Source organism: Anolis carolinensis, chromosome 6, assembly GCF_035594765.1.
Source record: "Anolis carolinensis isolate JA03-04 chromosome 6, rAnoCar3.1.pri, whole genome shotgun sequence".
Lineage (NCBI taxonomy): Eukaryota > Metazoa > Chordata > Lepidosauria > Squamata > Dactyloidae > Anolis > Anolis carolinensis.
The window spans coordinates 102236353-102250103 of NC_085846.1; the positions used below are offsets into that span (position 1 = coordinate 102236353).

Sequence of the window (13751 nt, forward strand, 5' to 3'; positions counted from 1 at the left end):
GAAGAATTTGTGTTACTGATACCAGATGCCAAATCTATAGGTTTTGTCACAGTGCAATGTATGAAATGACTTAATGTGAGCATATTGATTAACTTTTTATCCCAAGGGTTAGCATACTTTACAGTTCAAATATGTATGGTGCTGTTTCCAATGTCAGCACTAGCCAGAATGTTTCCTACTAAGTAAAAGGTCCTCCAGCGTTCTGCTATCTGAGGGGCCAGATGGTCAATTGCCATTTTCAAAAGAGTTGGATTTGTCTGGAAGTTACTGGGTGCAAACAAGTGCATACATTCTCAGGACTCATTGAATTTTAGGCTAAAATGTAGAATGAAGTCTCACTTGTCTGTAATGGAACCACAACACATACCTTTTCCCTCTTGTGCTACAGACTGTATTTACAGCTTTGCTTCCGACTGCCTTTCTAGTAATTCATTTTGCAAATATTCTGGTAATTCTTACTGAAGTGTACAGAGAGCACTTCTCACTCTTTAGTGGGTAGTCCATTAAGAACATTCCATTTCAATGGCAGGTGAATTTGCAAGAGTTTAATCCTGCCCATCATCCGATGGCTCATTTGAAGTTTGAACTAAACCCAGATTCACCATCCCACCAATGTTGAGAAATCTTAGGACCTGGCATTATTACTTCCAGCTTTCCAAATCTTTTTGTTGCTGAAGAGTTCTTTCGTGAACATCATATGCTGAGTGGAAAGTTTGGAAAGTGACTTTTGAGTTGAAACATGTTAAGTTGAACATTGTTAATTCAAATATTACTGTTATTGTTGTGTGCCTGTTATTGTTGTGTACCTTCAAGATGCAGTTTACAGTATGCCTCTCATAGGATGTTCTTGGCAAAATTTGTTTATTGCCATTGCCTTTTTCTGAACCCGAGAGCATGATTTGTATTTAATGCTACTTGGGGAGAGCAAAGTTGTATTTTCCAAAAACTAGGTGCAGCTGGTGTAGGAAGGGGAAAATGGAATACTCATTTAATGAACCTTCCGTAGTTGCCCATACTTGCCATATATAGTGCCTACATTCTCCACAAAACTATGAGCTAAGAACTTAAGCAGGTCAGTTCTCTCTCCTATTGAGCCTTTCCAACCAACTCTTGACAATCTGTAATTCTGCCTTTGAAAGCACTGATAAGTCCTTGTTAGGCTGTTTGATTAATGTATGTTAGTAATTGTACATGATGGAAGTATCTCCTCACCCTGCAAAAGAGCAGAAGTTACTTTTTTGAGGGAGTTTGACCCCAATTAACTGACAAAACATGCAAGGGACAGATCACTTCCCATGGCTGGTCCAAGTAAGGACAAGTCAGAGTTGCAATAAAATGCTAAAGCTTAGAATATCAATGTTCAGATTTAAAAGATTCTTCATCCCACTTCCACTCTTTCTGCCTTTATTCCATGTACACTGCCCATGCAGAGCATATGTTAAATTTGTGGATGGTATTTCCGTTTTCTAAAATTTTATTCTTCAAACCTCAAATTTTCCCCAAACATGTCCACCTCCTCCTCCTCCCAAGTGCTGTCATTTTGATTACACAACTAATGGCATGTTTTAGCTAAATAGTGTTTAAAATAGTTATCTAACTTTATTCTGTTTGTAGAATTTGTTTTTCTAAATGATGCATTTAGAAATATATAAAATGCCACTCAAACCAGGAATCTTTCTTCCCCAACACTTAAGGCTTCTGTTTTTTTTTACCTTTGTAAAAGTGAAGTCAGAACACATTTGGGACATTTTACTTCCTTTGATGATTGGTGGCCTGATTTAATGGCCCTGAAGAAATGAAGCATGGTAGCAGGACAAGAGGTAGTGTTATCTGATGATTTTAAATTGTTTGATCCAACTGTTTATTGTTTTAATTGTAAACAGAGCAGTATAGTGCTGAATTACTCTGCAGACCTTGAGACCAAGTGGATGGGATGGTCACCAATTGAATAAGTGAATAAAATGGGGTATAAAACACACGACACGCTTGTCTGTCAACATGTAATGCCCTGGGTTTATTTTGTGAGTGTTCTATCACAATTTTCCAGGTGGGATTAAAAACCTTAAGGATAATGTACGCCATTGGAGTGGGCATTCAGGCTTCGGTACTGACAAAGCACAAGTAGTAGAGTCTTAAGTACCAGTCTCTTCACAGAAGAGAGGGCAAATATTTCCAAAGGAAGGCACCCGACAGTTGTGGTTCTGGCCTCGCAGCCTTCTGGAGAATCTTAAACGGAAAAAAAGCTGGCTGTTTTCAGAAACTGGAATGATGATACACGTACAGCAATTACTGCATTTCTTTCTCCCTTATAGCCTTTTTCTTAAGAACAAGTAAAGAATGAAGTCTTTTAACAATTATACAATAAAAAAATATAATTTGTGATCAAAAAGAAGGGCAAGACAACATAAAAACTCCAGTTGTAAGGACTCCATTTGCATACTTGATTCGACACCACTTTCTTTTTTTGGTGCGCAAGGAAATGGGACAACAGAGGGGGCTGTATGAAGAGCAGCAACATAACTTTTAGTGCTTTAAGTACCAGAAACTGCTCACGTTTGTGAGCTAGTCAGTTGGTAGAATCCATGAGACTTCATTTTTAGCTTGTTACTTGCCTTATGATATTAAGAACAGGAAGATCCCATTGAATAGTACATTCCCCATTTTTAAATTGATGCCTTTTAAAAAAATTCTGTATGTATGTCACCATTTTTCACATGATACACAGAAAACTCAAGGACCCAGAGGGGGAACCAAGTTATGTTAATACCATTTACAAAATACCAAGGAGTCCACAGCTACCTAACACATTTACTACAGCACAGGAACCAATGAAGGTACAGTGTACAAAAAACTGTAAACACGGCACAATAAATAGATAAAACAGCAGGTTCCGCACCATGCACATGATGTGATGACACTTCATCTCTATACAATCTCACCTTCTCACACTCTTACTTTGTTGCAATTGTCCCTCCCGCCCCTCCCCTCCCCAGCCCCAAGTGCAAAGCATCACAAATGAACGGTTCTGTATTCAAGTAACGTATATACAAGGGTATTACAAATATGCAGTACTGTACAGATAATTGCTGTAGTCTTAATTTACAGGTGTTGATTCCTTTCCTATTAACAGTAAGAAAAGAAAAACCAAAGCATGAGAGATGTGCATTGCTGTCAAGTCCCCACAGCTGCCATGGAAACGCAATAGGCTGCATTTCACCATCCCTTGCATTCAAATTGCTACTGATGCATAGCACCTAAACAAGTTCCCAAAGGCTGCAGTTCCATTACTATAGAAACTACGTCACCTCCATTGCTACTGTATTGTCTGCTATATTGTTCAGTGCTGGCTTTTCTGTTTCATGGTTTTCCCTGTGGAAATAAGAAGGAAAGGGGGGGGGGGGGCAGTTAATATCAAAGTAGGACAAAAGAACCAAATCAATCTGTGAAAAGCCCCATTAAAAACACTGCTTCTATCTTTACAGTATCAATTTGCTTTAATCATATAATCTCCCATTTCTGCTTCACGTGCAAATGTAGACAAAAGGTCCATACACAAATATAAGATCTGATGGTTTTTAAAATTTTATTAAAAATATGCCAAAATGATACTCAAGACAGTTAATACAATACACACATAAAAGTAATACTGAAAAATCAGTCTAAAATACCATAAATAATATAACATATAGTAACAAAAAAGATCAAATAGATAAGCAATATAAAGTAGTTAAAATTCCTGTCAACAACAACCTAGTTTAAATGACAAAGACCTATTTGAATATTAATTATTTCTTTGACAGGGACTGTCAGAGCCTGAGAGTGACTACAAAATTTTAAAACTTAAAGGAGAAAAACCTTATAAAAAGCTCAATTAGGCTCAAAGGGGATCAAATACGGCATGACATAGGGAGGAAACCTCAACAACCAAGCTGGAGGGGGTACGGAATTGTGTAGGAAATATGATGGCTGGAAGAAAAGATGTTAAAAATTGATCTCATTGTCTAGATTCATACTGAGAAGCTGCCTGTAAACATCTCAAGGGACACAATAAAATGCTGCCAGGAAAATATTTAAGATAGCTGTATACAAGTGAGTCCTTTTAGCAACTCCTGCCAAAATGATGGGGAAAGATTCCAACATTTGACCACTGATTACTCTCCACAAGCACAGAAGGCCAACCAATTGGGAAGAATGGCAGGGTACAAATAAAGTAAATAAATAAAACATAATTTCTTTAAAAAACCAGTAATTCCAAAAGCAGAATATGACACTGCAAGGATCTGCAAGCTTTTGTGTTTTTGTGCAAACCTAACAAAGTTCCTCAAAGTGTTGCCATTTATTCAGAAGTGGATCTTGTCCATCTGAATGGTACTGGCGAATAAAGGTTTCAAAATTCAGAAGGAAACTCATGAGACCCCACATTGTGGACTTTCTAATTCAAATTTTATATAAGCAGTAACCAAAGTGTACTTGGAAGTCCAAATACATCTGAAGAATTAGATATTTGGATTATCATGAAAATCGTCAAAGATTTGTCCTCTTTATGACAGGATTATTTTTCAGCTGTTAGGAGAAGTCTCTGGACCCACTGGATTTCCATCACAAAGGCTTACCTTGGTACTGCGTCCACGGAGGATGAAGCTGGCACCTTGGGCACCTGACAGTTTGCTGCAGCCAGCTTTAAGGCAGATGATGGAACAGCACTTAAAGTCCTAGGTATGTGTCGTGCATTGAGCGTAGTAATCGAATTTGCAGTGGCAACAGATGAAGGTACAGTTAATCGGATGTTGTTCCCAAACAGAACCTGAGTTGTTGCAGAATTGGCAGCAGTTACTTGGTGACTCAGTGCACTGTGGGAACTTGAAGTCTGTGTTATATTTGAAGGCTGTAACAAGGTGGAACCTGCCGTTGATGAGGAGCTTGTATGTACAAGTGCTGTAGGCGTACTACTGCTGAGGTGTAAGCCCTTATATACTCCTGTGAAGAGGAAACAAAACATAATTGACATCTTTTTTAAAAAAATGTCCATGCCCATATACCAATGCAAACGCTTTGACTTGGAACATAACATGCAACCCAATCTTTATCCTTTCTCACCTGAGGCTTGAAGGATGCCATTCACCCCAATTCCAAGCACCACATCATCCTTCATTTTGAATCCCATGAGCTGTTCTGATGTAACTAGTGCTGAAGCAGCGAATTGAGCACTAACAGAATCCAATGTCTTGGAAATAAAACCCTTTAACGAAAGAAAAGGAAAAGTAACCAAAAAAAATAATGCTGAACTGTAACCCAAATATTTGTGTAAAATCAAACTAGTGGAACGAATACACTACTAAAATAATGGTAAGGTCACAAAGTTTGAATATAATTAGACAAAAATAAAAATTGCCAATTTCAAAGACAAAATTAAACCATTATTTTTACTTCATTGCAGAAACAACACCACCAATATCAAAAATCTTGGGCTCCACAGAAAGGGTATTTCCTTGATCTTGGGGACAATGTATCAAAAGCTGTTATCCAAACCTTAAACGCAAAAACTTTAGTGGCCAGACCAAGCTTTATCACTTCTGATATTTGCAGAAGTGATAAAGCCAGGCCTTTGTACTGTAGCATCAATCCACAACCATCCCCTGATCTTAAGACAGTTATTAAAAAACAAAATGAAACAAGACATTCAGAAAGTCAAGCACAAGAAATCCTAGAAGTGATCCCTATTCTTATTAATAGTATTAAAATCAATGTTAACATATTAATCTTTAAAGACCAGGGCATGTTGAAAAGGTCACTGGCATTTCGCAATAGTTAAGAGCTATGAATTTCAAATGGGAAAAATACACACACCAAACAAAGAAAACATGCAAGTCTAGATTACATATGTTATCTGAAGCTCTTTATGACACATATAACTAAGCCACCTCTTTTCTGTTAGGAGGGAGCAGAGGCAATGCCTACTATACTCACCTGTAGCATCCCTTCTAAACACTTTAGAGTATGGCTAAGATGTAGATTCGAGCGAAAGCCACTTTCCTGTTGGTTAGTTGCAAGGTGCTATGGCAACAGTTGACAATTAGAGATGAACCCTGGTGGAAAAAATGAGGGATAAATCATAATACAGACAACTCCCTCACCTGTGAAGCGTTCGCAGAAGAATTACTATTTGCTTGCTGCTGATGAATTTGTGCAAGCTGCTGTTTCTGCATTAGTGCCAGTTGCTGTTGATGTTGCTGGTATTGTTCGGCGGTAAATGCTGAACAAAATATAAAATAAAGAGAATACCACATCAAAATAAGGAAACCTTCTGTGTCTATTCCTTACACTAAAAAAAGAACACCGTACAGGTGTGAAGTGCAGCAAATTTATTTAGTGCTCTCATTCCAATGGGAGCTGATAATAGCCATACTTGCATAGTGTGTATAAGGAAAAAAAGAAACTGGCTTGCGCTTGCAGAGCAAGTAGTTGCTACATTATAATCCCTTTGCTAATAGAATTTGTAACCATAAATCTGTCCAATTAATTTATTTCTTGCTTGTAATTTAGATAGTATCTACATTTAATCTAAAGAATTTAATTTAGTAAGAATACAGTAATTCTGTTTCCTTCAATTAACCCATGGAAGAGGTTGAGATCCTGTCAACAAGAACAGAATTGGTCAAGCTAAGGTGTAATGATACTAAAAAAACTAGACTACACAACCTAGTTTTCAAATGTAGACTTCTAAACATGGGAAATGGATCATGTTTTTATTTCATTTACCTTATTGAAAAACTTGATGTTGCAAACTTTTAATGTGAATTCAAGATAAAGAATCAGAATTACATGCTAATTTCAGTCTTTTAATCTAATCTTCAATTTCTGATTTTGGTAGAGATTCAAAATATGAGCACAAATATTTTAGACCCTTCTATATCAGGTACCACCATCTTGAATCAAAATCTTCTAAAACAGTAAGACTCACAGTATCTCCAACCACATCAGTTCAGGATGCCTGGCACTACAGCCCAATCATTCTGGTAACACTTTAGAGAAGGCTGGCATAGGTTGTTTCCTTTATGCTCCAATTTTACATAAGCCATTTAGTTCTGCACAACTACTACCAATTAATAGAGATGAATTTCAAGTGCAGAGAAAGAAATATTGAAAGAAAATACAATGAAGATTTATGCACATTTTGTTCAGCCATAGATTAATTCATAACTGGAACATTTCAAATCAGAGCATACATGTTCTGTTGCCTACGTGTAATTATAAAAAAGTTCAAATGCATGGCTCTTACTATGCTAAAAGACAGAGGGCTACCTAGGCTTTTAAGATTCCCCCTCTTCTGCGCCAGACCTATTCAAATAATGACATTTAGACTTCAATTTACACTGCAAGCACAGGAGTTTGACAGCCTACAACACTAGATTTATTTAGATATAGATCTGCTCGTCAGCTTAGATCAGTTCTCATAAAGAGACCTAATTTAAATATCACTCGTGACTCTAGTCTTTCAGGCAGAAGACATTCTTTGCTTTCAGGTATTACATCAAAACGTTAAGCAAAACTATTTGAATTATACAAAATGACTGAATTAAATGGAAAAATGGTACAAAGCTCCACAAATAAATTTCCTTACAGATATGTATAAACAAGAAAATTAGATCATGGAATTAATCTATGTTTCAAATTGATGTACTGTTTTCATAGGTTCTACTCAATGAGGAGGTGAAACAGACAACAGAAATACTTGGGACAACACTAAAGTAGCATCAGCAAAATGTTGGCTGGAAGTAAAACCAGTTATTCTCGAATTTATCTATAATCATGTGTAGGTATATCATCACAAGAAGAAAAGAAAGTAGTCAGTGAAAAACAGGCAAGCTAGCAAGTAATGACTTATGGAAATGACCACTACCTGGTTCACATTATTACAGACTGGTTCACATTATTATGTTTATTTAAACTCCGCTTTTTCTCTTCACAAGGAGACTCAAAGAGGCATATGGTTGTTTATATTGAGTAGACGTTGTTGTTGTTATATGCTTTCAAGTCATTTTTGACTTATGGAGGCATTAACGAGAACCTATCATGGGGTTTTCTTGACAAGATTAATTCAGTGATTTCCCACTGCTTTCCTCTGAGGCTGAGAGTATGATTTGCCCAAGGTCACCCACTGGGTTTCCAGGCCTTAACAGGAATTCAAACCATGACCCTTCAGGAACACTGCATAGATTTACTGGAAAACAATACAACATAAATTTGCTCCAAACTAACATCTATATTTTGGTTGGGTCATCAAAAGATACTTCAGACACATAAAAGCTGACTCACATTCCCCATATTCATATGCTGTTGAAATTTGCCTGCAATTTCATATGTGTTTTCTGTGTGGCTTGTGCAGCTTCTATTTGAGAAACGAATTCTAAGTACCCTGGACCATACATACCTTAACTACGGACTCTGGTCCAAGGAATATTACTTTATTTTAATATTTACACTTTTACTATATGCAAGATGTCAATCAAAAGACATAAAAGAGACTGGTTCCTGTACCCATGGAAAAGCTAATCATGTATATATCCAAGTGAAGAAAATAACAGAATTTGTTCAATTTATTATTCCTCCAATTATAGCAGCAGTTAGTATTATACACCTGTTTCTAATTGCTCTAATTATAACAATGGTCAGAATTATACATCTATTTTGCATAGTAACATATGACAAGATTTACTTGTGAAATGCCTAGATGTGTTGGAGGAGGTTGTTCCCTGTATGTTATTTGTGAAATGTAATATCTATGGAATACACATTTGAATTGAATTTCCACTTTAACTGTAAACCTCTAGAATTAGGTCATCAAAATCCCTGATTAAAAATTAAGTTCCCAAAATAACAATCACTGATGGCTATGAAGGGGTAAAATTCACAAGTATATTGCCAAGGTAAGAATGGGCAAACCCAAAATATTTATGTAGGTTCTTTCAATTATAAAATTTACAACTGACATGGCACTTTCAATTTTTGCACTTTTTAGATTTTACTGTTTATGTAACACTAACCTGAATTTGTTTGTAAAGGTCAAAGGTTAAAATAGACTAAGCGAGCCTCTCTAGATACTGCTATGCTGTGACCTATGTTTTAGCTGCATAGAGGTGATGGGAGAAAAAAATTTGACACTTTTGAAAAAAACTGGGGCTTGGTTTTTAGAAATTTGGATGGTCTTATTTGGCAAAATTCTAATTGGGGATTTTTATTTTTTGCCATGAGGAAAAACAGGAAAGAAATAAAATTATTATTATTTTATTTTTTTGGAACAAGTGCCTACTGAACATTTTAAACAGTGCCCTAAAATACGTTTTTGTCTATTAACTAGTCTCTAGGAAACTCAAGCAATATTTGTCTTTGAAGTATAGGATGCCTTGCATTCAACTTCTAGTGAAATAATAATAATAATACCCCACTTTATCTCCCCCCAAAGGGGACTCAAAGTAGATTAACATAAAGCATCAGCATAACAATTTTAAAATACAGTAGAGTCTCACTTATCCAACACTCGCTTATCCAACGTTCTGGATTATCCAACGCATTTTTGTAGTTAATGTTTCCAATACATCATGATATTTTGGTGCTAAATTCGTAAATACAGTAATTACTACATAGAATTACTGTGTATTGAACTACTTTTTCTGTCAAATTTGTTATATAACATGATGTTTTGGTGCTTAATTTGTAAAATCATAACCTAATTTGATGTTTAAAAGGCTTTTCCTTAATCTCTCTTTATTATCCAACATATTCGCTTATCCAACGTTCTGCCGGCCCGTTTACGTTGGATAAGCGAGACTCTACTGTATACAAATATACGAACATTAAAACAGGATTAAATATAACCAGTATTTAAAAAATCAGAATTAAAAGCCATTAAAACACATTCAAAGTTAAAAACCACAGCACCCCCTTAATTGACCTTAAACACCTTCATATTTAAACGCCTGCCTGAATAAAAAGGTTTTAGTCTGCCACTGGAAGGACAGCAGGCAGGGCGCTATCCTGGCTTTCCTGGGCAGGGGGTTCCAGAGTCGAGGGGCAGCCACTGAGAAGGCCCTTTCTCTTGTTCCCACCAACCAAGCTTGAGATGGAGGTGGGACCAAGAAAAGGGCCTCTCCTGAAGATCTCAGGGTAGGGGCAGATTTATACAAGGGGATGCAGTTGGCCAAATAGCCTGGACTTGAACCATCTAGGGCTTTAAAGGTCATAACCAGCACTTTGAATTGTGCCTGGAAACAGACTGGCAGCCAGTGGAGCTGCTGCAACGGGAAGTTGTCTGCTCCCTGTAGCCAACCCCAGTTAGCAACCTGGCTGGAGCTCTTTGGACCAGCTTGAAATTCTGAGTACTCTTCAGAGGCAGCTGCACGTAGAGCGTGTTAAGTATTCCAGATGGGATATAACTAAGGCATGTACCACCTTGGCCAGATCTGGCTTCTCAAGGAATGGGTGCAGTTGGCACACAAGTTTTAATTGTGCAAAGGCTTTCCCAGCTACCGCCGATACCTTCATACTGAGTCCAGGACCCCAAACTGTGAATCCTGTGAACGTCTTCAGGGGGAGTGTAACCCCATCAAGCACAGACATGATCAGAGGCTGACTTCTAAAAATATTTCCCCACAAAGCCCAAGAAATAAATTTAAGACAGCTTTTGTTAGTGGATTATTTCAATAATTGGCAGGGGGAGGCTGCAAGCAACTTAATACAATGCTGTATTTTCAAACACATGCAACATTTTGAAGCTGCTTTAAGAGAGGCAAACTTCCAGAAATTGAAAAAAATCATTAGCTATTTTTTAAATTAATGATTATATCCAGATGTCTGAGGCAAGTAACTATGGTGGAGTATTTTTCTTAAAATCCTAAGTATGAATTTTTCATATAATATTACTAATATGTTTTCTGCTTTATTCTTGGCAACAGAAAAATACAAAATAGGAATTTCAGCAATTAACTTTTTCACTATGCAACATGGGGTTTCTGTTCATTTGAATACTGGCTGCATATGGTACAGTTTTCAGTTCCATGCTTGATATATCCTACAAATTTTCTTTTTCAGATTCAAGTAGTGAGACTCCAGTTACTGTTGCTACAGAGGATGCTCTATCTTGAGATTTTTGCTTGCAATTGTTCTCTATATGTTTGAGAACATTGGGGATATCTTATTAAAATATTTGTGAGTACGAGAATCTTCTATTATACTATAAATGCTGAAAATACTTTGCTTCTGACCAGAAGCTCATTCAATAAGTAACAGAATTATAATATCTGTTTAATACTTGGAAAACTGATTGTGCCTCAAGAATGATTTTAGGAAATAATTTTAGAGCATATAAAACATATTTTCACTTGGTCAGAATGAATTTAATTTTGTGCATAAGAGCTCAAGTGTATCAGAATAATCCATGCCATATCAACAGTTCCCCATGTCCTACCAAATTAGTGCCAAAAACAAAACAAAAGCAAACACCCCACTTCAGTTGGTTGGTTCAGGGGGCACATATGTTTAAGAAGCAACATTACCAGCAGTATGTCAACTAGTAAGATGAGTAAATGGAGGCTTTCAAGGAATAAATAATTGCGCAACATAGTTTGACAATTTGAAATTTTGAAAAATATATCAATCATTCATGATATTTCCTTCTGTAATCCATTTCAGATTTATCTTTTGCGCCAGTGTTGGTACACTTTTCATAACAGGCTTTCAAAATTGGTAGAATTAATGCAGTTTTGACACCACATTAACAGCCACAGCTCAATGCTATGGATACCTGGGATTTGTAGTTTGGTGAGGCATCTACACTCTTTGACAGAGAAGGCTAAAGGCCTTGTAAAACTACAGATCCCATGATTACATAGCACCCTAGTATTGCTCACAGGAGGAAAAAAACAGTTAAAGGGACTATTAAGTCTCTAGATTGAAAGACCATTCTGTCAGTTACAATGCCAAACCAAAACATCCCAACCAGGTCTATAGTTCAAACTTCTATTCTGTAAGTTCAATAAACATTTAGCTTGCTATGTAATATTTCTCTTAAGCTTGTCAAAATATTATAAAGTGAAAATTATCAACAAGCTCAAGGAAGTCACATAAAATTATCAGTTAGTGAAGTTCTTTCTATATATGATACCAACATTAAATTAACTGTGGCAGATCTACACTGATCCATAACCCATGGACAACTGGGTTATCTCCAGCAGTGACATTGAGTCATCCACCGCCTTTGCATGCTGGGATGCTGGCTGGGATGTCGGAACCCCCTCCTCTCCCTCCTTCCTTCCTAGCACATCATGGCACAAGACAATAGACAGATATGATCCGTCTTGCAGCTGGAGAGCACCACAATATGGAAGATGGGGGAGAGGTAACTACTACCCTATGGAGTGGCAGTGGAGACAGTTGTGGCTGGTTCCGTTTTGAAACCAATCCAACTGTTCCCACAGACCCTAAGTCAGGGGAAAGTCCAAATTCTACCAACTTTGGTTAATGTGGGATGAGGCTGCATTAAGATGGCCTTGCCTGCATCAACTCTATGAGAAGACCACCATGACAAAGAAGGGGGGGAGTCCGGCGGTGCTGATCTTCATCTGCAACAACCTATGATGCCAATGTACTTGGGGCCTTGGTTACTATTTGAAACCTTTCACCAATTGTTAGTTAAGAGGTTTTATCAGCACACATACTTAATAACGATGTATATTATGATCAAAACCAAATAATCATTCCATATGCCTAACACAGGTTTGGATTTATGTTCCTTGAATACTAATTTTCTCTTCGAAGCAACATACCATTTAATGGCAATTTCGAAAAGACAGGAAATATATGACATAATCTCCAGAGGGTACAGTGTAAAGGGCCCCTGCTCATCTGACCAAACCCAGCTTCCTAGGTTGTGATACATATCAAGAATAGATTTATTCAGCACTTGTCTGAAGCAGGACAAGATAAATTTTATTTCTGCTAATACTAAATGTTATATGCCGATTTATATCCTATGCTATGCAGAGTAGTACCTCTAGATCCAATATTTAGGAAACCTTACACTATAATTTCAAGATGAGAACAGCATTATATTGTTTGTTAGATAGCATGCCAAGAGACCAGGGTTTGAACTCAGCCAAGGAAATGCACTAGTTGACCTCAGCAAAGTAACTATCTCTCTGTCTCTGTCTTACAGCAATATTCCTTTGAACAAATCTTGCCAGGAAACTCCTTTGTCAAATCACCACCAACTCTTAAATTGACTTGAAGGCACATAACATTTGTAAAAAGATAGTTTTCTTCCCTTTGATGTAAGCAGTTCACTGGAGAAAGTTGGACAAAGTTGTCTGTTAAGTTCTTTCCACTATTTCACTGACATTACTACATATGATTTTTAGCACTACTAATTGTACACTGAAAGTAGAGTCCATACTTTTTCAAATGCAAGATCACAGCAAGAGGTTACTAGTAGGAATGAAACCAGAGTTCTAACAAAATGGATACATAAACTCTTTTAGAAATACTTCTTTAAAACTATGGTTAAATTATAAGAGTATAATGAAACTGCTTTATCAGATGAATAACAGGATTCTCAGTCTGACATAGAAGCAAGCCATACGAGTATATCTTTCATCTAACTTGAAGCGGCATAGGTTTTTTTGACACTGAAGAATACATTTATCAAAATTTAATAGATTGAATCAGGTTGGCTGAATTAGACTTCTTTATAACATTCT

At 36.8% G+C, this 13751-nt stretch overlaps 1 protein-coding gene across 4 annotated transcripts in view; it reads right to left on the minus strand.

Annotated features, from left to right (window-relative positions):
* Positions 1 to 1993: 1993 nt before the first annotated feature.
* The window catches only part of epc1 (enhancer of polycomb homolog 1), a 62732-nt gene continuing 50974 nt past the window's right edge, over positions 1994 to 13751 (minus strand). For 2 of the 4 annotated variants that reach the window (XM_008112338.3, XM_062958070.1), the window contains exons 11-14: positions 6135 to 6253; positions 5098 to 5239; positions 4614 to 4977; positions 1994 to 3369 (exon numbers count right to left, since the gene is read on the minus strand). In XM_008112338.3, coding sequence (XP_008110545.1) covers positions 3297 to 3369; positions 4614 to 4977; positions 5098 to 5239; positions 6135 to 6253 — 698 coding nt within the window. In that variant the 3' untranslated portion in view covers positions 1994 to 3296. Of the gene's footprint in view, positions 3370 to 4613; positions 4978 to 5097; positions 5240 to 5967; positions 6087 to 6134; positions 6254 to 13751 lie in introns of those variants that run through there. The other 2 variants (XM_062958071.1, XR_009999859.1) reach the window with 2 other exon arrangements.